A 25,648-nucleotide genomic window follows, 5' to 3' on the forward strand; every position below is an offset into this window, starting at 1 on the left:
CATCAAACTGTAAATAACTAATTAAAGCCATGAAATTAGTTTATGTTACAGAATAAAATTTAACTTTAACTTTAATTTAAACTTCATATAACCAAATTTTTTCTGATTTACACATAATAATCTTGGGATTTAAAGCTTGGGTTCAAACATTCTAGTCCCCTGTTGTTCAATTTTTTTGTATACTCTAAAACTATTTTGCAAATTACACTTTCAATCACTTGTAATATAACTTATCTTAACTTGGTCCTTCCTCTTACTAAAAACTACACTTTCTTTATATTTTACTCAAAGAAATTCATATTAGCAATGGTCATACCCAATAACAAACCCCATAACAGCCAGTATTTTTAATTGGTGCCTGGGGACTGCAAATTAATCCAGCATTATCAATTCTGCAACAGCTTTTTTTTTCTACTAAAACAAAAACTAATTTAGCCCTTAATCTCCATGCTCTGGTAAAAGATTTTTCTAATCGACATTTTCACCAGCTTTTTTAAAGACAATTTAACAATTCAGTCCTAATTGCTGTATGTAATGCTATCCACTGACTAAAGATTTATCTCTGATCAGCAAATCACTAGAGAATGTTCTGGTGATCACTATGTGTATCTTTGTTATTATGCACATACATCTCAAAATCTCATATTTTTTATACCACACATCTATATTTGGCCATATCTGTAACATCATTTCTGTAAACATATATTAAAAAATATATATAAAAAAACTAAAAAAATTTATAATAACATAAATTTTGTTACCTCAAATGAGTTACATTCCCTTTATGAAAGATTGATATGGAATAGCCCTCCCCTTTATTTGTATTGCGCACAAGAAAAGCACTCTCCTAAAAAAACAACAAAATAAAATTGTAGCATTCAAACGTTTTAATAATAAAATTAGTAAAAGAAGAAGAAAAATTTATAAATGATTTTGCTACCATATTAGATTTAGGTACTTGGTTAAAATACTGAGTAAATGTTAAACATTGAACAATATTTAATATCTACTCAACCTGGTGTATTGTTATTTCTATCACGCTGTGGTAATAATGATTTTCTTATAAAAAAAAAATGTGATCAATTAGATTCTAAACAAAACTTCTTGCTCCCAATGAATCACTCTCTTTTATTCAATGAATCACAATGAATGAATGAATGAATGATAATGTCACAAAGTAGTATAATGAAATTTAGGTTTTTCTGATAATACAACTATTTGTCAAAATCATTTGATTTTGGAGTAAAATGATCTCATGAACAATTGACCCTATGAAAAAGTTTTTTTTTTTGGCCTGCGTTGAAAAAGCTTTATTTCTCTAATATTTTATTATTAAAAAATTTCTTTTTGAGTAAAATTTTGTTAAAAATAATTATCTACTTAGTTACAGTTTGTTAAAAAAGTCAAAAATTACAACATGTCAACTATGGCTTCACTTTTATTTTTGAACAAGATGGTACACAAAAATGCTTGCTAATGGCAATATGAAGTCAATCAAAATAATGTGACAAAGTGCTTGCTAATGACAATATGAAGTTATTCAGATTAATGTGACAAAGTGCTAATGACAGTACAAAGTATGAAGTGACAGTGTGCTTTCTAATGACAGATGAAGTCATCTAAGTTAATGTGACAAAGAGTTTGCTCGTGACAGCATAAATTCATCTTATTTATTAGAACACCATAAATTAATCTATCTATCTATCTAGTTATGGTGGTACAAAACTTCTTACCATTTAAACAAGTCTAAATTTTATTGTTAACATTAATAATAATTCTGTAAAAATTAAATTCACAATTTTAATTTTTGGCAAGAGTTATCCTATTACGCCTACCTGACATTTCTGTGAAGAAAAATCCCAGATACCTTCATCTTCAACCTAAACTCCCTTTCTAGAAGTAGTGTATTGCATAATTATGTTTTTATGATAATCATTTTTTTTTACATAATTATATTTGTTTGTTTTTATTCTGATTAACTCCCGACTAAGCTGCAACCACTTTTAAGTTAAGAGTTACTAGAAGAAAAAAAAAGATTAGAGTTATAGAGCAAGGAAACGGTTGACAGAAGACTTAAAAAGTTGTAGGTTGTATGAGTAAGAAAAACATTAAGATTAAAGAGAGTTCCAAAGTGTTGAAGTGCAGGGAAAAAAAAATACAAATAAAAGAATGATACCTTATCTAATGATAGATAAGGTATCACTCATAATTAGATAGATATATCCATATCTATCTAATGCACAATAAAAGTCAAATGCACAATAAAACCAATCAGTAAAAAAATGAGAAAAAATGAGATCAAAATCCATATTGATAATTAGAAACTAAATTATTAGATTCAAGATAAGAGATTGTTAGTTAAAGAATTAAAAACCTTGCTTATGATATATATATATATATATAGAAAGTAGACTAAAGGAACAGTAGTTAGACAAGTCAAATTGCTTTCCAAAATTTAAAAAAATTTTATTTTTTTAAATTTTGAAAAATTTTTCTAGCAGACTGAAAAATTTTAATTTTTCAGTCTGCTAGAAAACAGATGCTGTTTTCTAGCAGACTGAAAAACAGACTGATAAGCACTAGTTAAATAGTTTTGAAGGTATAGTTGACAGCTCCGGAAAACACTTTGGCAAAACTATAACAGGTATGTTGTCTAGACCACAAGCTGTAGAAGAGTCTAAGTAGGAAATTACTTTAGATACAAAAGCTGGAGTGATATGAATATCAAGTAATGGATCAACCTGTTTGTTAGCTATATCAGGTAGGATGTGATTTGTGAAATCAAGAAATAAGATTGATGAAAAGTTCTTAGGAAATAATTCAGCTTTGTCTTTAGGTGAGCTAACAAAATCTGACCCATGCAAGAGAGGTGAAATAACAAATATCCCCTTATTAAAAACACTATTAAAGATTCTCCAGAAGTCTCTGGAGGCTAGTTTTTGAGATGAAATATGAGATTTTGTGACCTGAGAATAGCGGACTTTGGCATTGGACAAAACCTTTTTACAATCTTTTCTAGCAATAGTAAACAGACGTCTGTTTTCTAGAGAATTGTTTTGGCAATAGATATGGAAGTAAGGGTTACAATTGAAAACTGCAGCAGCACAATGAGAGGAAAACCATGGAGATGAGTGAGGCTTAACTTGGATTCATCGAGAGGGAATAAAGGATTCTATACCAACCCAAATCCAAGAAGTTATATAAAAAGCACATTTGTCAGTAGGAAGTTGAAACATTTCTACCCAAAGGCCATCACAAAGATGAACTCAAATTAGTCTCAAAAAGAGTAAGTAGGCCTGGTGAACAGTGCAAAAGATAAGACTCAACAGAAAAATAGTTACTACGAAGACCAAAAATAATTTTTGTGTTTTATAGTTTTTGATATTTAGTCATATTTTAAATTGGTAAAAAAACTTGACTTGAAGCACAGGTAGTACTCAGTACACAATCTAATAGTCCAAGCAATTGACTTATTACCATTAATAAACCCTAAGCCATAACAATGGGCTTCAAATGTGGCCTCAACAATGTACACCAAAAGTACTTACAGGAACACCTTCCATGCGCAACATGGCACTGTTAGTATTCTAATATTTTACAGCTGTTGATTGAATCAGCCTTTATGAGAGCTACCACAGAGTTAAAAAAATCTGGCTACTAGTTGGCCTTAAAACCATAAAACTGAGTTGAACTTTACTCTCATAAGGAGAAAATAGAATAAGCTGCCTAGTCATGAAAACAGATACACTAGCAAAACCCATGCAATGAGTCAAGAAGATTCAGGATTCAACATCCTAAACTGGAAACAGTATATTATAAATACATCTACACCATCCAAACAGATGAAGAAGGGGTATGAAGCTGGTCAACATGTAGAACCTGTTTAACCCTTAAAGGGTTAACCTGTTTAATTGGAATGGAAGGAAGAGAATATCCATAAGATGCCTGAATCTAGGAGGTTACGCAGGAGACACATTTATCAACTGAGAGAAAAAAAACATCAGCCCAAATATCTTAACAAAGAAAACCAAAAAAAGAATACCAGTCAGCTTTAGGGTAAATAGTAAATAGTAGTAAATAGTGTGATGATAGAGTGTTTCCATAAAAAAAGTATAAGATAAAAGATTTGTAGAAATTATTGCATGGTCAGAACCACCTAAGGGAGAAAAAGGAGAAACTGAACACAAGCTAGTGTCAGAGACAAGATATAAATCAAATAGTGAAGGTAAACAATTAGGGTTGTCAGGAAAATGAGTTGCAAGGTTCACTATCTGAGTTAGAGATTGAGAAATGCAGAAGCTATAGATTTTAGTTCCAGCAGTTTCAGTGGCATTAGAGCTAAGCCATTCAGTGTGATGAGCGATAAGTCATTCGGTGTGATGAGTGATAAGTCACCAATAACAACAATATTGGCAGAGGGGTAAAGAGAAAGGGCGTGATCAATTTGATCAGAAATTAAATCTAAAAGAGTGCAGTTTTAAACCTAACCCTAACCCTGAAAGGAGAATGTTAAAGAACAAAGAGGTGATAGATTGAAGAGGTGCTATGGGGAAGCACATAAATGGTCAAAGGATTCAAACCTGATTTCACAACAAATATGTGAATTGATGCTATACCCCTAAGCCAAGCATGTGACTATTGGAGTCTTTGCGAATCAAAAGATAGCACTTATCAACACTAAGATCTGAAGAAGAAATAGTAGAATTTTAATTAGTCTCACTAAAAGCAATCAAGTCTGGCAAATTTTGCAAAAGGTAAGATTCAACTGATAGTAGGTTGCTTTGCAGATCATGAATATTTATAAAATATTATTAAAACAGTTAATGGGTGGGGATAGTTTTTTATTTTGGGTTGCTTTTGGCATAATTTAAGTTTCAAGAGAACTTTACTCATTGGCAGATAGAGCAAGTAATGAGCTCCTAAGCAATAGACACTTCTTAAGCAATGAGCTATGCAATTATCTCAGTTGTACCTTTAGCGCAGTGTTTAGCACGGTGTACTAAACACCGTGCCAGAAGTTCAGACTGAACACAAACATACATATATTGAGTAACTTACTGGTAAATTAACACCGCGCCAGAAGTTTAGACAGAACACAAACATACATAAAGTAACTAACAGGTAAATGAATACAGCGCTAAAGATTCAGACAGCACACAAACATACATAATTCTTATGCTAATCATTCTACCTTGCATAATTATATTTATATGCTGAATGTTCTGAAATTTTTATCTAAAAAACTTTCAGAAGCACTAACTATAGTTTCTAATAATTTGATAAGTAATTAAGTTATTAATTAATAATAAGTAATTTTTTTAAAAATTAAAACAGATCTCAAACCTTATTCCAGGACTTTAAAAGTTCTATGGAGTCATCACGATTGATATCACCATGGTACCATAGCTTTTCATTAATTCCATTTACTTTTGGTACAATGGGTATATTCTAAAAAGTATGTCAAAATACTAAATATATAAACATCCCTCAGATTTAGGAAAAATGAGTTCGACAATTTATTGCCAAACTTAAACTGTTAGAGGTCAGCATCAGGTTGGCAAAAAAAGTTTTTGAATTTTTTTTCTCCATTTGAATGGCACTTTTGCGCTAAAACTTTTTCATGCTTGCCCACATACTTTTATAAAAAATTGTGAAAACACTTTTATGGATGAATTATTTTATTTAGGATTTAAATAAAATGTTTTACAAAAAAGTTTTATTCTGCTTTAAGACTCAACTGAAAAGCAGATGTTCACAATATTGGAACATCTGCTGTCAAATACAATGGGCAGTTTACCATTGCTTGTAGTTTATTTCAACAACATCTTCATATTCTCCAAAAATCTCATACAAGTATGTGATATACACAGTAAACTGTACACTGTGAAACCATGCATTCTTTGTTTTTTACTAAACAAACAGTTTTTAAGAGTAAATTCTAGTATGCTTCATTAATAATTCATCCACTAGCAATATGGTATATTGATAATAAGAACAAACAGAATGTGTATCACTTACACCTGGAAAAACGCACCATTTTGGTTTAAATAAAACAAATTTTGAATAGCTTATGCTATTTATTTTATAACACATTTTTGAGGAAACATTGAAGTGACTTCCAAATTTTCTAATATCTATATCATTTAACATTTTTTAAATAGGTGCAATTTTTTGCTTTCTTTCTGAGAGTATTTACTTTGATGATTTTGAATGAGATTTTACAAGAGATATATCAAGGCTTAAATTAAGTGATAGAGAATTTATTTTAATTTAAATTAATATAAATTAATGAAAAAACAAAACAATAAATTTACTATTGCAAAATAACATTCAAAACTTACATATTTTAAATTATTGTTTGTTTAAACACCAGCATATAAATAAATAAAAAAGTTATAGGAAAAAAATAATTACTTAAGGTTCCAAATAATTGTGAGGTTATTTAAGAATCAACCGATAAAAAATTATACTAAAGTTAGTCGTGCATTGTATAAAACATTTAAATAGATTTTTGTTTAGGGGGAAATTTTGAGGAACTATTTATTAAAAACTTTGTTATAAATGTTATAAATTAGAAATCATTTAATTGATAATTAACTCATAATTAAATAATAATAATAACAAAAATGATGTATTCTAAAATAAGATTTTTTTGTTTTAAAATAACTGTGAGTTTATATGTTTTTTAAACTGTTTTTAATTTTAGATACATATCTGCATTAAAGAGTTACGAGCATTTAATTGATGGTTAAATTTGATTTATAAGAAAATATTGAATAAGATTTAAATAAGTTATAAAAGTATTTCATATCTTGTTTCACAATTTTTTCAATTTAAAATATTTGATTGCCGGTTCCTTGAGATTGTTATGATTTGTGATTTAATATTACATCATACTGTTTTTTAAGCATACAATATGATGTAAATATTAAATTATGCTCTTGTGTTTTTTTAATATTACATCATACTATATGCTTTTTATTGTATTGAACTTTATCGAGCTTTATTTTTCTAGTTTTATCAAATTAGATTTATCAAATAAATTAAAGCATTAAAACTTAAATCAAAATTTTTTATAAAAATAAAAATATTAGTAATAATATGGTCTTATAATGAGATTTTATATCGTATGTTCAAGATAAATATAATGTTATTGAATAACAACAATTGAGTTTAGTGATAAAAATAGCTTACAGTTTCTAAAAGCTAGAATTTTAAAGACCAGAAGCATTTCCAGATATTGCAATTTGCAATCATTTAATTCGAGCCTTGTATATTTAAATTTTGGAAATCTTTTTTGATCTTCTGTTTTTTTTTACTTTAAATGGTGATATTACAAAAATACTTATTATATTGTCCAACCTGACTTCATTCCTTTTTTGGAAGATAATTTCTTCTGCAGTCTTTAATCTCCAAGCTTTTCAGAGTTTCTTCCCAGGAGCGATATTCAAGCTACTTCTAATCATGACTTGTGACTTTTTTTTGTGTGACATGTGACTTGTTGACATTTGACTATTTTATTGCAACTATGTCAAGATTTTCCAGAAATAATCGAACTTCATAAACCTCGTCTGCACATTTGTCTATAACTTTATTTTCTTATGTTTTAGAAAAAAAATAATAAGTTATATATAATAATAAAATTTTTTAGTTTTACAGCTACTCAGTAGCATTGAATGCATTGAATCACAACAATCTTTCTGCCATATAGAATACTTTTCAAATATTTTAAGTATGTCTTTCAAATAATACTGTTAAGTTTGATAATTCAATTTTATAGCGTAAAAATATAATTGTTATTTTTCATTGCTTAAAGTTTCAAAAATATCTTGTTGGCCTTGGGATGCCAATGGATTGAATCTTAATAAGAAAACTTAATACGAACCATGTTAACAAAGTTTTTTATTAAAAAAAAAATGTATCTTTCCTACCTAATTTTTTTTGTAAAAAAATTTTTAATGTAGAAATAGTTCAAACCTTTTTAGATTTCTTTGCATGCATGATGTTTTGCACTAGTAGATATTGTTAATTTTCATTTAAATTTATCAAATTGCTATTTTGTTATAATTCCAAAAAATTTTCACAAATTTATGCTGTTCTAACTGAATGTTTTATGTTTTTATTTAACTATTTAATTGTCAAAATTTAATAAACAAATACATATTGGTATAACACTTGGTGAGTTTTTATATAAAAACAAAACAAAATGTGTTTTTTGGTAGTTGAGATCATTAATTTTCATATGTAATTATGCATGATCTTTTAAATATAAAATAATTGCTTTATTTTTCAGTTATTACTAATTAGTAATTAAATAACCTCAGATTATGAAACTATATTAAGCCTAGTAAACTATAAAATTAAATAAACTATAAAGTATAATAAATGATATAAATTAGAAAAAAATAACAACATTAAAATTACTAATTACTAATTAGTGAAGTACTAATTAGTGAGGTTTTAGAGCACCTTACTAAACACTTACTAATTAGAGCACCTTAATAAACACACACACATGTAGTAGTAGTGTGTGTGTGTGTGTGTGTGTGTGTGTGTGTGTGTGTGTGTGTGTGTGTGTGTGTGTGTGTGTGTGTGTACACAAATTAGTATTAAAAGAAATGATTTAAATAATAAATAAAAAAGAATTTATAAAGAAAAATAAACTATTTTTTTTAAAACTGATGTTATAAGACTTCAGTATATTATCAAAATACATTTCAATACTGAAATTTATTTATTTTTGAAATGCATTTACTGAAACTTATATATTATTTATTTTTGAAATAAATATACTGAAAACTTATTTACTTATTTTCGAAACACAATTATTGAAACTTATTTATCTATTTTTGAAATACACTTACAGAAAATTATTTATTTACTTTTAAAATACATTTACTTAAAACTATTTGTTTATGTAATATTTATTTTATTTAATACATTTAAAACTTATTTATTTATTTATGTTATTATAAATCTATGCAATTTTATAGTAGTGAGGTACCAATGAAAAAGGCTGATTTTTTTTTGTTTTGTTGTTAATTCACCTTCCCAAGGCTGAGAAGGCCAATACAGACAAGGAGACTACTTAATTGTGGTTATAACTCAACTCTATAACTCCAAAACACGAACCTTGACAAACAAGGCAGCTGTGTGGAGAAACAAATTGAGCACAGTATTACCAAGGATGTAGTGGGAATTAAACTCGGAACATCTCGCTTATGAAGCGAGCGCTCTACCACTACACTACTACTGCATGTGGTACCGATTGTGGCTAATAATAAGGTTTAATATATATGTATATAAAGGTATTATATCAATATTAGCTATGTAACTTGCTTAATTAAATTGCATCTATGCACCAGTAGTGGTTTAGCCTATTAGCTGATGTTGATGCCTCAGCCTATGCCAATTAATCAACTTAACTATTGGCCAATTAATCGGTCGATTATTGGCTGATAGTTTAGTTGATTAATTGGCATTAGCCGAGGCATCCACATTAGCCTAATAGGCCAAACCACTACTGGTGCATAGGCACAACTTATAAACGCAAATTACATACCTAATATTACCTTTATATAGATATATATTATATTTATATACTTATTATACTATATATTATACATACATTTTATAAACAATATACTTATATACATACATTAAACCCTATTATTAGCCATAATCAGCCTTTATATACACTATTTTATAGTAGAGTTTTGCAGTACTTACTGGTTTTGGAAAAGATCTTTCAGGTAATTGGGGCTTTCCTTGAACATTTATACTTTGGTTTTCTGTCTTATTTTTTTCAGGTAGTGGAAATTCGGGCGCAGCATTATTTCTAAATAAATTAAAACAATTTTTCAAACCAATTTTAAAATAATTCAATGAAAATAAACAAAACAAAAAAACTTTCAAAAAAATTTTCAATAAATGAAAATAAAATACATTTTTTCTTCAATTAAATATCTTATAGATAGTTGAACTATAATCACAAAAACATTTTAAATAATACACAATGATTTTGGTTGGCTGATTTTTGATCATATCTAATTTCATATAAATTCTTCTTAAGGCTCCGTAGTAGGCTGATAACTTATTCAAATTTTTCAATTTATTTTAATGGCCTTAACATTAAGAGATGAAACTTTTTTTAAGGACTGTGAAATTATATATATCTTGATGATTGGTTTTAAAAATGTCCCCCATAGATGACTTTTTTAAAACTAGCTAGTTAAGTTTTCATATCACTTAATTCAGTATTTTTCAGATCACTTAATTCAGTATTTTTCAGTTTTTATTTTGTTATACAAAACCTTGCTTAAGTTATTTTTTTATTGTGTAAGTACATTTTTTATAATGTAATGTTTAAAATTATAAAGAATATTTTATTATTAAAATTTTTTTAGGTAGGGATTTATAAAATAAGCATAAACAAATCATAAAAAAAAAAAGATATCATAAAAGATATCATAAACAAAAACAAGAAAACTTGGTAAAGCAATTTAGTTCATTTTGAGAAAGCAAAGGCAAAAAGAACAGAAATCAATAAGATTGAAGAACCACTTGACAAGCTAATTAGAATTCCAAATGCACTAGTTGTTTTAGGGAGGTTCGGTTACTTGGCCTCTTTAGAAAATTCTGTTTTTGGAAGAGGCAAAGTTATCGCCTGTGAATTAATTTGATTATGGACCAAACTGAACTTTCCAGCGATAACAGAAAAATCAGTTTCAAGAAAAGTTGAAACTTTGGTGAATAAATACCACAGAGATCAGAAGACGCAGATAACCAGTATCAGCTATTATAATGAAATACTATTTGATATTACAAATAAAAAAAGTGTATGGCTGAGTACTGAAGAAAAAAATTTTACAAAGTGCAAGTTGAAAGTATAGAAAAGTAGGACATGTTACTTCAAAAATTGTTCCAATTCATCCATCTAAATGTATTAAAAATAAAATAACTGTTGTCAGCAAAACCATGCATCAAATAGAAAACACTGACTCTGACTCTAGTAACAGTGAAAGAGAGACTGATGATGATTTTTCCCCATCTACTTACAGCAGATGGTAGATCTACTAGCAGTTTCAGTAGATCCAAAAGAAAAAGAAAAGCTTCAACTGTTTCTTTAGTAAAGAATGTACACATCAGAGCAAAAAACTGCTTCAGCTGTTTCTTTAGTAAAGCTAAGTACACACAAGAGCAAAAAAGTCATTAAGAAGGTATTAATACTGCTACTATAACACAGGCAGGTATTTACAAAGCAGTTATGAAAGAAGCTGATAGAATCAAAGAAAAATTAAAGAAAATTATAAAAAAATCTTTATGGGCACTACATTTTGATGGCAAGAAGATTAAACAGAAAGAAATGCAAGTTCTAGTTTTAAAAAATAATGATCAGGAAATAATGTTAGCAGCCTTGCTTTTAGAGGATGGCAAAGCCAAAACAATTGTTTCAGCATTGATTAATTTATTAAATGAACTTGATATATGGGAAGTAATAAAAGTGATTATTTGTGACACAACAAACACAAATACTGGTGTAAAAGGTTATGTTGTAGCATATTTTAAAAATGAGATTATAGCCAGGAATTTGGAAGTTCCACAATATATTGGTTACCAGCATCACGTGTTAGATTTGTTATTGAAGCATGTCATGGATGAAATTTTTGGAGGCAAAACATTGTCACCAAATATAAATTATATTTTTGTTGATGAACTAATACAAAATTATGTCTTGGTTAAAAAAAAAAAGCCAACATCAATCATCAGCATACCAGCAGCGGTATGGCGAGATGACATGAAGTTTTTGTGTGAAATATGGCTTCATTAAAGATATTATGTGGAAAAAAAAGATTTTGCCAAAATTAATTTTAAGGCTCTTCCAAATATTAGTATATATATGATATACAAATATATGATAGATGTAATTCAGAGATGTAATTCAAGAGGAATTATAGCATTACTGGCATTTACTTTATTGCCAGAATATTGGCAGCAACTGCAACCAGGATGCAATTTAGTTAATGGTGAATAAATGAAGATCTGGTTTTCTAATCACTATTATAATATAACAAACTATGAAGTTTTATTAGCTGCAGTTAATCAGTATGCAAAAGCAAAAAAGTAGTTTTTAAGACACTGGTGTAATCAAGAAACTGTTATAAACACTGCAAGATCCAATATTTGTTGTATTGAAACACTGCAAGATCCAATATTTTTTGTATTGAAACACTGCAAGATCCAATATTTGTTGTATTGAAACACTGCAAGATCCAATATTTGTTGTATTGAAACACTGCAAGATCCAATATTTGTTGTATTGAAACACTGCAAGATCCAATATTTGTTGTATTGAAACACTGCAAGATCCAATATTTGTTGTATTGAAACACTGCAAGATCCAATATTTGTTGTATTGAAACACTGCAAGATCCAATATTTGTTGTATTGAAACACTGCAAGATCCAATATTTGTTGTATTGAAACACTGCAAGATCCAATATTTGTTGTATTGAAACACTGCAAGATCCAATATTTGTTGTATTGAAACACTGCAAGATCCAATATTTGTTGTATTGAAACACTGCAAGATCCAATATTTGTTGTATTGAAACACTGCAAGATCCAATATTTGTTGTATTGAAACACTGCAAGATCCAATATTTGTTGTATTGAAACACTGCAAGATCCAATATTTGTTGTATTGAAACACTGCAAGATCCAATATTTGTTGTATTGAAACACTGCAAGATCCAATATTTGTTGTATTGAAACACTGCAAGATCCAATATTTGTTGTATTGAAACACTGCAAGATCCAATATTTGTTGTATTGAAACACTGCAAGATCCAATATTTGCTGTATTGAAACACTGCAAGATCCAATATTTGTTGTATTGAATCACTGCAAGATCAAAAAATTTGTGCAGAACGAGCAGCAATAACAGAAATTAATGCAAAAACTGAAAAAACAATCAATAAAAAACTAATTTTTTGTAATAAAATTTAAAAGTTATACTGGTAATAATTTTTTAAGCATTTAGAATTTATTAGAAATACATGACCTTATATTGAAATCATTAAAAAATTTTTTTCCCTTTATGGGGAAAGTTTTTTAATTTTTTTAATTATAATTAAGATATCTTTTATCTTCAATCAAAAACTTGTTGTGTGGCACCATGGCCATACAAGATTTAAAAAAAGTTATCACCCTACTCTGGAGGGACTTAAAACTCAAGGAGGCCGATATTGACTGTCATGTTTTATTCAGTGGTAAAAATGACGCTCCAATTTTATTTGTTAATATATTCCTTAACATAATCATGTTTTATTCAGTGGTAAAAATGACACTCCAATTTTTTTTTAAAATATATTCCTTAACATACATAAAAATAAAATTATTAGATTAAATAATAATCATAAAAAATGATTTTTTTAAAAAAATACAAAAGAAGTTTTCCCCAAGTAAGGGGCTTGCAGAATAAGAAAAAACATGCAAAATAGAAGCACTGATATCATTTAATAATAATGGTTTCAAACCATTTTAATTAAAAGTAAATTTCGTAGTTATAGCTGAGTATTTATTTGCTATCAGATAAACTGCTATCGCCTTCTATATCAACACAATCTAATTGTGGATAAACATCAATTAGTTCGGGTAAAACCTCTTCATTAACATCCTTACTTCTTGTGGAATTTTCAATCAGTAAAAGTTGCAACACCTCTTCTGGTAGTACTGATTTACTTACAGATTCAAACGACTTTTCAAAATAATACTGGAAATATAAGGATCGGATTTTTCAAAACCATCAAGACAAAAAACACCAGTTTAGTTGTTAGTTCTTGAGGTTTTTTCTTCCATGATTCATACGATCTTTTCTATGACATTTGTGAAGACTTTCTCCAGCATTTGATTGGATCAATTGGAATTTGACAAGACAAACATATTAATATTGCTCTTAAATGGACATTAAGATTTATATCTATATCCAAAATTTCTGATAACAATATTAGATCAGAAAAAGTTTGCCGTGCAGTATTGCCATTATTAGATGAACCAGTGCCACCTGGATAGGGTTTGTCTACGCGTAAATTTAATTTTTCAAAAAATCTTTTTTGTATAAGACTTTTTTGAGCTTTTACATAACCTTTATTTATTTTTCCTTTTGCTTGCCATTACTTAATATCCAATTTGTACGACAAATGAAGGAGATATTCTATGAAATGGATCCAGCAATGAAGTGGACTTTTTCCAAAGAGTAAAAATGCTTTCTCAGTGTTAAATAATTTGTTTGCGTAGTTTTCAATGTGACTCATTTCAGTAGGTGTTGCTTTACAAAGCAGACACAATTGATAAGACGGTGTTTCAGTGATTTCCGCTAAAACTTTTCCATCGATGGCTGTTAAAAAGAAAGAGCCTTTGATATTAAGACTTTTCCATTTGGTAGCGATATTGTAATAACAGAAAGTTCATTTATTTGTCATTCAACAAATTATTTTGTTTCGAAAATAAGTTCTTTACTTTCTTTTGCATACTTTAATAAAAATAAATAGCTTTCGATGTTAAGAACTTTTCCATTTGGTAGCTATATTGTACTATCAGAAAGTTCATTTAATTGTTGTTCAACAAAAAATTTTGGTTTCGAGAAAAAGTTCTTTACTCTCTTTAGCATACTTTAAGATCATTGGTCTACAAAATCTAACAGAATTAGGAGTTGGGTTTGCCCAAAACACATCCCAGTCATATGTTTGAATTGCAATCGGGTACAATGGTAACAGAAAAAAGCGAATCGTCTAATGAACTTTCATATAACTCATCGAACTTTTGATTGAATTGGGAAAAATTATTGGCTCCATCGAATCCTTAATTTACAACAAAAATCAACTCAATTGTGTTCTTTACTTTATTAGTAATTTTAGATATAATTTGCGCCACTTGTGATTTTACTATTCTTTGAACAGTATGTATTAGAAGATTTTGTAATAGCACATTTGCCTCCTTGTCAGAGATGTGCATATTATTTGGTCTACATTTTTTTTAGATTCCAGAACATTGCTGTAAAGCAATGTACTTGCACCTCTCTTTACTTTCCAATCTTATCGCAATGTACTGAGATTTAGAAAAACCATAATTTAATAGAAAAGCAAGTCCCTCTTCTGGAGACATTTTTTTTATTTCTTTGTCATTGTTTTTATTGATATTATATGCCAATTGTTGATCTTGTAGTACGCAGATGATAATTTTTTCTAAGTTCTTATTATCTATTTATTTGTCTGTGCATCTTGCTGTTTTGAGTATATACTTTGTATCATATTCAGCTTTTTCAGACAGATTAGAAATTGCTATTCTTTGAGCTTGTTTTCCTTTGTCTTTAAAAGGCAATGTATGCTGCCCTTTCTTTAATTTTGGCATTTCTAATACATTTGAGAGTTTCAAGATTTCTTTAAATTCAAAATTAAATTCATGTTCTAACCAGGAAATTGACTTTCTATGAAATTTATGCTTGGAGTATTGAACACCCTTCATTTTTTGTTTGTGCATGGTTTGCAATGTTAATAATTTTTTTTCTAATTCTTTTTCTTGAGTACCTTAAATTTTCATAACATTCGTCTCCAAAAATTTTAAACTTTCCGATACTTTAATAACATCACCAGTCACAAAAGAAATAAAATCTTTGTTCTTTAACTTCATAAAAGACAATTTGTACTTTATTATTTATTTACACAACTTTAAATCGACAAAAAGATTTTTTGTAAATTCTTTCAACTTGCGAAAGCTTTTGAGGTTATATTAATTTAAAGAAAGAATTTAGAAGTTATATTAATAGTAGGTCTTAAAGTTACCACAAATATATCTTTTTATGACAATATTCTGCAATTTGATTGAAAATGACAGTCATGTTTTATGTAATAAAAAAAAAAAAAATCAACATAAGTAGAAACATTTTTAAATTGAAAATAGTTGTTCTTGAGCGGGTCCCGGCGGCATCAAAACCTATATTGGATTTTAAGAAGGGTCGAAGCTTATCCATACATATTCAGATTTTTACAGAAACTTTTACAGAATTTAATAAAAGTTACATTCAAATATGCTATTATTTCCTAGTCCAAAATGTTATCTTTTTCTGCATTTTTACGTCATGAAATGTAATTTTATAAAATATTTAACAATAAACTCTGAAAGCCTGTTTAATATTCTTTTGATTGATATATAATATATGGCAGTTCACAAGTGCGGTTTAAGAAATAAAATAAGTTTGAAATTATTGCTTTTTCACTAAATAATTGTTCTTTAAAAAATGGCTACTTAGAGCATCTGCGGGGAAGCAGCAATGTTAGAAGAATTAAAAAAAAAATCTTTTTATTTTTTTTTAATGCTCAATTAAAATTATTTATATTATTATTTTTTTATTTGTTTATGTATTCTTTTTTTGAATGATAAAAATGCTTTTAAATAAATAAAAAATAACTATAAAAATATTTCTATTTAAACATTGAAAAAAAGAAAAAAATATTTATTCGGTATTCTTCTAATACAAAAAAAAAATCAATCAGAACCTTGTCAAACCATGGAAGTATAAAACAGAAGGAAGTTCAACTGCAGTGAAATATTTTGGGACTATGCTTGTAACTTTTTGTTTTGTAAACAACAAGAAAATGACCTCAAGACTGCACTTAAATGCTTAATCTTCATACGTTGACACAAATAGGTGCGTTTATAACAATTTAAAAGTATAGTATTTTGACGGTTCGCCAACAATATTCAAGTATAAACATTAAAAATGGCACAATGAAACAGCAAATAACAACTTTTTTATAAACTTTATATTAAATGAATGGAGTATTACAAGAATGAATGGAATAATGATATACAGCTAAACTTTAAGCTTTAGTAATATAGAAAACATTTTTTTGATTTTTTAAAAATTATTTTTGTTGTCTTTTTAATCAAATGTCGTGTTATGATTTGAAACAAGAAAAGAAACTTAAACTAACATATGCTTTTAAAATAAAGTGGTTTTAAATAACTACCGAGTTTTAATAAACCTTTTTTTGAATAGTTACAATTACTAATGGTTAAAACTATGTAGCGTACCCTTAGAATAATTCTTTTTTTATCGTTTCATTAAAAATCTTTTTAGTGAAGTTTGTTGTTTTATATCCAGTGAAACTTGTTTTTTTTATTGTTGGTTACAAGCATACTCCTGAGACAACTTGAAATTGCTTTGATGTTTGCAGCTTGATGAACTTCCATCTGTTTTATACCCTAACCCTGACAGTTGAACTAATATTCGTCTCACAAAGAGCATGTAGGTCTGGTGAACTTTGCAAGAGATAAGAATCAACAGAAGAAAATCTACTTTAAAGACCACGAAAATTAGTGATTGATAGATTTAGAGAACTTGGTTATGACAATGTTTTTTTGTGTTTTATAGTTTTTGATACTTTAATCATTTTTTTAATTTGACTTAAGAATTTGACTCAAAGCACAGATAGTACTCAGTATACTATCTAATAGTTCAAGCAATTGCCTAATTTCTATTAATAAACCCTAAGCCGTAACAAAGGCTCCAAATAGAGCCTCAACAATACAAACTGAAAGTACGAACAGGGTCACCATCCATGCGCAACATGGCACTATTAGTAGTCCAATATTTTACGGCTGTTGATAGAATTGGTCTCTCTGAGAGCTACAACAGAGTTCGGAAAACCTGACTACCAGTTGGCCTCAGAACCATAAAACTGAGTTCTAGAGCTGTACGCTCATTAAGAGATATTAGAATGAGTTGTCTAGTCATAAAAACAGAGACACAAGCAAAGCCCATACAATGAGTTAAGAAGATCCAGCATTCAACATTCTAAACTGGAAGCAATGTATTATAAATACATCTGCGCCAGCCTAACAAATAAAGAAGGGGTGCGAAGCTGGTCAATAGATAGAACTTGTTTACCCCTTACATGTTTGAGCATGAGTTTTATTGTGTTGGACTTAAAACCTAAGCCTTAATCCCGGTCTTGTAAAAACTTTTAAAGTCTTGGTCTTGGGTTGATTTTTTGATATCTTAGTCTTGAAGCATTCAGTCTTGGTCTTGAGCCCAAATATCTTGGTCTTAGTCTTGGCCTTTACTGCCTTGACTACATCTCTGCAATAATCCAAGAAGTCATAGACTCAATCAGAGGGTTGCCATTCATTAATATAGGAATGTTGACATAATTGCAATAGTTGTTTGCAATAAATAACAGAGTTTGGTTGGATTTAAAATTTACTAACTACTGCAAACCCTAATCTGTTACAGTAGTGAGATCAGATTTAAGACTGGCTACCTGTTCAAAGCGAAAAGAGAACTGACTTTACTCAACTTAATATTCCTGACTTTTTGTCAAGACAGGAATATAAAGTTGAATCATCAGCAAAAAGAACTACTTTAGATGTAAGGTTATCAAGAGTCTTTACAAATCAAAGGATAGTACCCATCAACACTGAGATCTGAAGAAAGTATAGTGGAATTTAAATTAGTCTCACTAAGAGCAAGGAAGCCTGGTAAACTTTGCAAGAGGTAAGAATTAACTAATGGAAAGCTGCTTCACAGAACACGAATATTTAAAAGATATATTAAAACAGTTAGGTGGTGGGGATGATTTTTTATGTTTATATTTGGGGTTAATTATTACAATACTCAATTAATAAGATATAACCTGGTAGGAGAAGGCATCACCATGCTTGTCATCTAAAATTTAAAATTGAATATTAACTTTAGAACAACATATTCAACATAATATAAAAAATATTTTAAAATATAAATAAATATATAAAAATATAATACATAGGTGATACATAAGGTGACCCAACAAATTTTTCTAGCTATTTAAACGTGTTTGATGCACAAAAAATCAATGAAATGTTTAAATTATATAAAAAATACATTTTTACTTCAATGAGGTTATATGAATTATATAAAAAACATTTATTTCAATGAGATTAAATGCACTAAATAACAAATATTTCCAAAACAACTAATATTATTTTTTACTGAGCCAGGTGTTAACACAATTATGATTTCTATATTTACAATACATAAATCCCACACTGAACCAAGTGTTAAAACATATTTGACAATTGTTTAATAGATGTATATAAAAATGCTCTACAGGGTGGTCACACTTTTTTTGAGATTAAAAATTAAAGAATGTAAGAGATTTAAGAAGATTTTTAAAGACTTTTTAGAAGATTTTACCAGAAAACTTGGAAAAACGAATAAGAAAATTAGCATTCATTAGGTGGATTTTAAAATTTTTTTAATGAAATTTAAATATTAAATTTAAAAGATTTTAGGAGTATTTTTGTAATTCAAGTATATTTTAGGAGAATTTAGGTCTTTTTAGTAGGTTTTTCAAATATTAGTATATTTTAGGATTTATTAGGAGGCATGGCCACCCTGCTCTGAATTCCTTTAGATACGGGTAAGATGAAGGAGATATGTGTAATGAAATGAGGGAGATCTTATCTCTCCCCCCCATGACTTTCACATTTAGTTAGGCCTTGCTCATTATCATAGAGAAGATAATGAGCAAGATCTAACGCGTATTTTAACTCTAATTTTATAAACAATAAAATTTAGTATCTAGATAATGAAAAAGTCAAACCTTTAATTTAAAAAGTCAAACCTTGGAATTTTCTTTCTGTGATGACTCTTTTCTGACTTTTATCTCTTGAAAAGATTTATCGACACCCCTTTGGTTGAAAAAAAAAACTTTGACATCCAAAAAAAGATAAATATAAATCAGCAAACATTGGCATAATAACAATAATAATAAAAAAAGCAAAAATAAAAAAAGACAACAAGCAAAAAAGTTATACAAAGACAAAAAATATTAAATAAAGACAATAATGTTAAAGAAAAAATATTAAAAGAATATAATAAATATTAAACAAATATATAATAGATTTGTTTAATAAATAAAGTTTCACTCAGTTGCTACAGCCTCAGTTATTATTGTTGAAATCATATTAAATAAAAATTAACAACAACAATAATGAAATACAAGAGAAAAAAAATTAACCTGTTCACATTTTCATTATTTCCTAAAAAATAATTTTTCTTTTAAACAAATTTTTTTAAAACCCTTATAATTCAGAAAGAAAAAATAATAGTTCTGTATTATTTAAAGTTCAAAAAAAACAGCAACAGTTTTGTATTATTTAAAGTTCAAAAAAACAACAATAGTTCTTTGTTATTAAAGGTTTAAAAAAACAACAATAGTTCTTTGTTATTTAAGGTTTAAAAAAACAACAATAGTTCTTTGTTATTTAAAAAAACAACAATGGTTTGTTATTTAAATCTTAAAAAAACAACAATAGTTCTTTGTTATTTAAAGTTAAAAAAAAAACAAGAATAGTTCTGTGTTATTTAAAATTAAAAAAAACTAAAAAAACAATAGTTCTGTATTATTTAAAGTTTGAAAAAATAACAATAGTTCTGTGCTATTTAAAGTTTGAAAACTTTGTAAAAGGCTATGTAATTCAAAGGCTGCAAAAGTATTTTGTAATATTATTGTAATACCATTTAAAAAAGCTAAAAAAAAAAACTGAAAAAGAAATTATGGCACCTGCAATGGATTGATTTTTAGGATCTCTTTTGACAATAGGAGGAGCTAAAACAAAAATAATTTTAAAATTTAAAAACATTATTGCATTCAACTTATTGCATTCAACTTGCGCAAGAAGATTTCACAACTATTGATGAAAACATTAGTAGCAGCTTCAAATACAAATTGAAATACAAGGAAACTTGTGAAAATTGTTTCTTTATGGTTGTGTTTTAGAGTATAACTACATATAGTGTTGTTTCATGGTATAACAGATATACCATTATTATCTTATTGAAAGAATTTAAGTAAAATACATCCCTACATGAAGTTATCAACTGCAATATCAGGTTGTATTTTATTTATACTTTTACAATAAGATAATAAATCCTTACTTTAATGTTATTTTTTATTGTAATTTATTATTAAATGCAATTTATTTTCAAAGTGACTTTATTGTAACATGTAAAACACAACTTCAGAACTTTATATGAAAATTAAGAAGAATATTTTTAAAAATATTATTTCTAATTTTCTTGTGGTTACATGCTTGTATCTACAAGATAGAGGCATTTGTAAATAATGCCACACATTTAGGGGAAGGAGCTCATGTATTTGTAACAGTTTGTCACATAGTGGGTCGAAGAATAGGAGAAAAAAAAAAGAAAAAATTATTAATTACTTATTGTTTATTTATTATTTATCCTTATTTATTTAATATTATTCATTCATTCATTATTTATCTATTTATCATGCATACATCACTTAAAATTAATTGAATGGCTTAATGTTATTAAATTAGAGTGAATATTTATAGGTATAGTTTACCTTCCACAACAAAACTATGTTAAGTCATGCATTGTTAAAAATTTTAGCTTTGTACACAAAACTGTGTTGGGTCACGCATCATTAAAAAAGTTTTAGCTTAACAGTTAATAACTAAAAAATGAGAATAATTCTAACCATTTCATATCAAACCACAAAAGTCAAAAAAAGAAAAGTATAAAATTTATCATATGTTTTGTTTTGCATCAGCTAATTCAGTTGTGCTTAAAATATTGTCAAAACAAGACATACTATGCGAGCGCATAGTAAAGTTCTATCAAATGCACGAAAATCTTGGAAAGTTTATTGTGAATCATTTTAAAACCGAAGTTCTAGTTACAGCTATTTATTTGTGGTAGTAGAAGAAAATAATAAACAAGAAGGGATTTTGTTTGCTTCTCAGTGCTTTCAACAACAATGATTCAATAAGTCAACAAGATGCTGCAGAAAAGTTCAAGTGTATGCAGCCTTAAATCTGCAAAAAATTTAAAAATAAGGAACTGTCTGCTGAAAAAAAAACGAGAGCTCCAGAATACACTGAGCAACAAATGTCAACCATAAAATCTCAATCCCGCTGGATGACCTGAAATTACTCTGACTAAATGTTTTGTTTTGGATGACAAAAGTTACTTCCCCCAAACAAAAAAAGATATTCCGAAAAAAAATTTTTTCCATAACAAAAGCATTAACGAAAATAAAAACAAAAAAATAAAATCAGGTAGATGTGCTTTGAAAAGAAAAATATTTTTTTGTTTTTTACAAGAATGTTGCTATCACAACACCATCATGTATATACATTTAGAGAAAGCAATTACTATTCATTATTTAACAAATAAAAAATTAAGTTAACACAAAGAAATAAAAAAATAAAAAAATAAGTTAACACAAAAAAAGAAATACCAATAGAAGATTTAGGACTTGAAATTTCATCTGTTGGAGAACCTTTAATTTTTTGTTGAGTTGGTGTAAAGGGAAGTGGTACATTTGGTTGAATATAGGTATTATTTCTTGATAATGTGACAGTACTAACAACTGGAGGCTTAGTTACTGGAGACATTTCTTTTAAAACTGGCTTTACCTGACTGTTTTGTTGATCGCATATTTCATAATTTTCATCATCGAGTTCATTGTTGTCTTGAGGATTATTCTTTTGATTGAAATTTTCTTGCGAGGATTCATTACTATTTGGTAATGATGGAAATATGCGTGATTTAATTAGCGGTTTTTGAGTTGTCAAAAGACTTAAATGTTTTTTAAAAGATTCTTTGTTAAAACTTGGTGACTCAGGCTTTTTTGATTGGATTTCAGGAGGCTTTTTTAGCTGGATTTCAGGAGGTTTTTCCCTCGCCAAGATTGGTTGGGGTTTTACACTAGGAATTTCATTGACCAAACTTCTTTTTTGAATAGTGTCATTATTTACTGTTGCTGTAATTAATGGTGGCTTTTTTTCTGTAAAATTAAACATTTTAAAAATTATAATTTATTCAAAATAATAATTTTAAACATTTTAATTTAAGATTTTTAAACATTTAGTAATAAACTTTCATTTATTTTTATTTAGAAAATTAAAATAATGAACATTATGAATATTGAAAATACTTTAAACAAAACCTTTAAAAAAAACTTTACCCTCAATGTTTTTAGGAGTATTGTATCTTTCAGGAACTGGTTGAATCTAAATTACCAGTTAAACAATTGATACACATTTCAAAAAATAAACAAAAAATGAAACATGAACAGAAGAAAAGAAAAATTTAGAATAACATAAAGCAGAAAACACAGAAAAAAACTTAAAAAATCAATAAAATAAAACAATTTGAAAATTATTAAAAGTAAAAAATAAGTTTTTTTAATTTTAAAATCTATTTTTTTATTATTGTATTAATTTTTAAATTAAATAATTAAAAAAAATTAAACCATAAGTAATTAAGTCACCAATGACTTGGACATGACTATGTGTATGATTGTGAATAGTTGTAACACTAACTTTGTGACTACCATGGTGAAATGACTAAGACATGATTGTGTTTGTAAATGTTAATTATTTAATATATAATTTCAAAAATGTTTAGCTACATGTATTCATTAATAAAATTAGTGTTTTGATTATTTTAAATTTTATAAAGCAAAGAAACGAACAAACAAAATAAAACAACAACAAACAAATTAAAAGAAATAAATTTATTTCATTAATTTAATTCTTTTGTTTCACAAAAACACAATTCGTCTGCTTTGGTTGGCTAAAAAAACAAAGAATTCCCAGTTATGATTGATAAAATAATCACAATCCCCTCTGGTTGATTATAAGACCCAACCGAGGGGGGCAAACAACTGTTTTATATTTTATTAAATAATAACTAGTTATTAGAGGGCCCCAAAGACAATCGGAAGGGCACCAAAGTTCATCACCTATTTTGACCCACGTGTATATAATCATTATTAAACATAATAAATAAGTTTATAAATAATGAATAATATATTATATTTAATAATTTTGAAACAATTTGATATTTTACTTTGAAACAACAAAGTAAAATATCAAAAATAACTTAATTAACCTAGCCAAATATGTTTACATTGGAAAAATACAAAAAAAGACTGAACAATAGCTTTATACTTAACAATACTTTTATACAAAACAGACCACAACTCATCATTACCACATGTTAATTGTGCATATTTTCATTTTATTTGTTTTAATTTCAAAAACTGAAGTATAATTAACAATGATTGTAAGTTATGTTAAATGGCATTTAATAAGGACTCTATATACTATAATAGACAGCATTTATATTTGTAATATATTATGTTTTATTTGTATATTTGTATAGAGTGTTTGGAACATTTATTAAAGAATTATTATATGGTATATAATACTGTAAATTTTAGGTAAAATAAAAAAAGGGGTTTCTTTGTGTTCTTAAATTATTTTATTCTTCTAAATAAAATGAGTTTATTTAAACAGACCTGTTCTCATGAGGAAAACAGGAGAAAAGTGTGTTTATACTGTACCAAAAACACAAATAAACCTAACAATATTAATTTACCGTGGATTAAAAATTTAGTGAATTTTAAATACAACATTAAAAATTCATTACCCTAAACCCTAAAGCTATTTGCAAATCTTGCAAGAGCAGTATAAGAAGAGGAAGCCTTCTTTACATGTAAAGTGGAATAAAATGAAAATACCAGTTCAAACTAGAAGAGTTTTTGTATGTAAATGCAAAACATGTATAATTGGATCTACTCAAGGGAGACCTAAAAAATTCAAAATGGGACGTAAATGTAATGCACAGCCTCCAGTTAATACTCTAATTTGTCAAACTTGCTTTTCAATTATTAGCAAAGGAATTACCCACAAATGTTCTTTAGTTGTACTTAAGTGTAATGTAATGCAAAAGCTTGCAAATGATGTCAAGACAATTTAGCAAATAGTTTATGCTGTAATAAAAAACAAACTAGACAAAAAAGGTGTAGCAATACTTGCTGCCGGTGGTAAAAAAGTTAGTGTTACAGAGAAACATCGATGATAATAGTAATTTACAACAACTGTCTATAAACAGTACGATTGACATACAATCAACTTTAGAATTAAGTAACACAAAAATTCTAAAGCTAGCAAAAGAATTACGATTCAAGCACAAAACAGAAAAATTGTACAATCAAGGTTAGCAGCAGAGCTCAAAGATATTGACCAGCAACTTGATGATTGCTTTGTTGAGGATTTTGAACTTTTTAGTATTAAGTCTCTAGAGGAAAAAAAGTTTGTTTAAACTGATCCCAATTATCAGAACAACAGATGTCAATGAGTTTCTGTGGCAAGTAATAGATAGAAAAAGAACCTACCCTCAAAACCAGTCTGTAAAAATTTTCATTGACAGAGGTCAAGGATTTCTTAAGGTAATTTGATTTTATGTGCCACTCTTATTTCTAATTAAAAGTTAAACTTGTGTAATTTGTTATAAACTATTTATGTTTGTTTAAATGCTGTATTAAATCCTAGCGAAACAATTAAAAACAAAAGGAGAAAACATGGAGAAATTAAATTATCAAACTACGAAGAAGAATCTGTAAAAGCATTATTTATTATAGGACTGGTACCAGATGTACCGGTGACAAATCATATTGTTAAAATTCTGCTTAACAAACTCTGTTTGAATAAAACAAGCTTTACTTGTGCAGCAGATATCAAACTCTGTCAAGTCATGTGCGGTATGTCTCTAAGTTCCATGGCAACT

At 27.7% G+C, this 25,648-nt stretch overlaps 1 protein-coding gene across 1 annotated transcript in view; it reads right to left on the reverse strand.

The window, feature by feature from the left end:
• LOC105844953 (uncharacterized) overlaps window positions 1-25,648 on the reverse strand; it is a 117,037-nt gene that overhangs the window by 11,597 nt on the left and 79,792 nt on the right. The window contains exons 11-19 of the mRNA XM_065792041.1: window positions 23,040-23,085; window positions 22,311-22,859; window positions 20,607-20,651; window positions 20,061-20,082; window positions 19,665-19,731; window positions 18,696-18,727; window positions 9,730-9,838; window positions 5,344-5,448; window positions 762-847 (exon numbers count right to left, since the gene is read on the reverse strand). Coding sequence (XP_065648113.1) covers window positions 762-847; window positions 5,344-5,448; window positions 9,730-9,838; window positions 18,696-18,727; window positions 19,665-19,731; window positions 20,061-20,082; window positions 20,607-20,651; window positions 22,311-22,859; window positions 23,040-23,085 — 1,061 coding nt within the window. The remainder of the gene's footprint in view (window positions 1-761; window positions 848-5,343; window positions 5,449-9,729; window positions 9,839-18,695; window positions 18,728-19,664; window positions 19,732-20,060; window positions 20,083-20,606; window positions 20,652-22,310; window positions 22,860-23,039; window positions 23,086-25,648) is intronic.

This window comes from Hydra vulgaris, chromosome 03 (genome assembly GCF_038396675.1).
Source record: "Hydra vulgaris chromosome 03, alternate assembly HydraT2T_AEP".
Lineage (NCBI taxonomy): Eukaryota > Metazoa > Cnidaria > Hydrozoa > Anthoathecata > Hydridae > Hydra > Hydra vulgaris.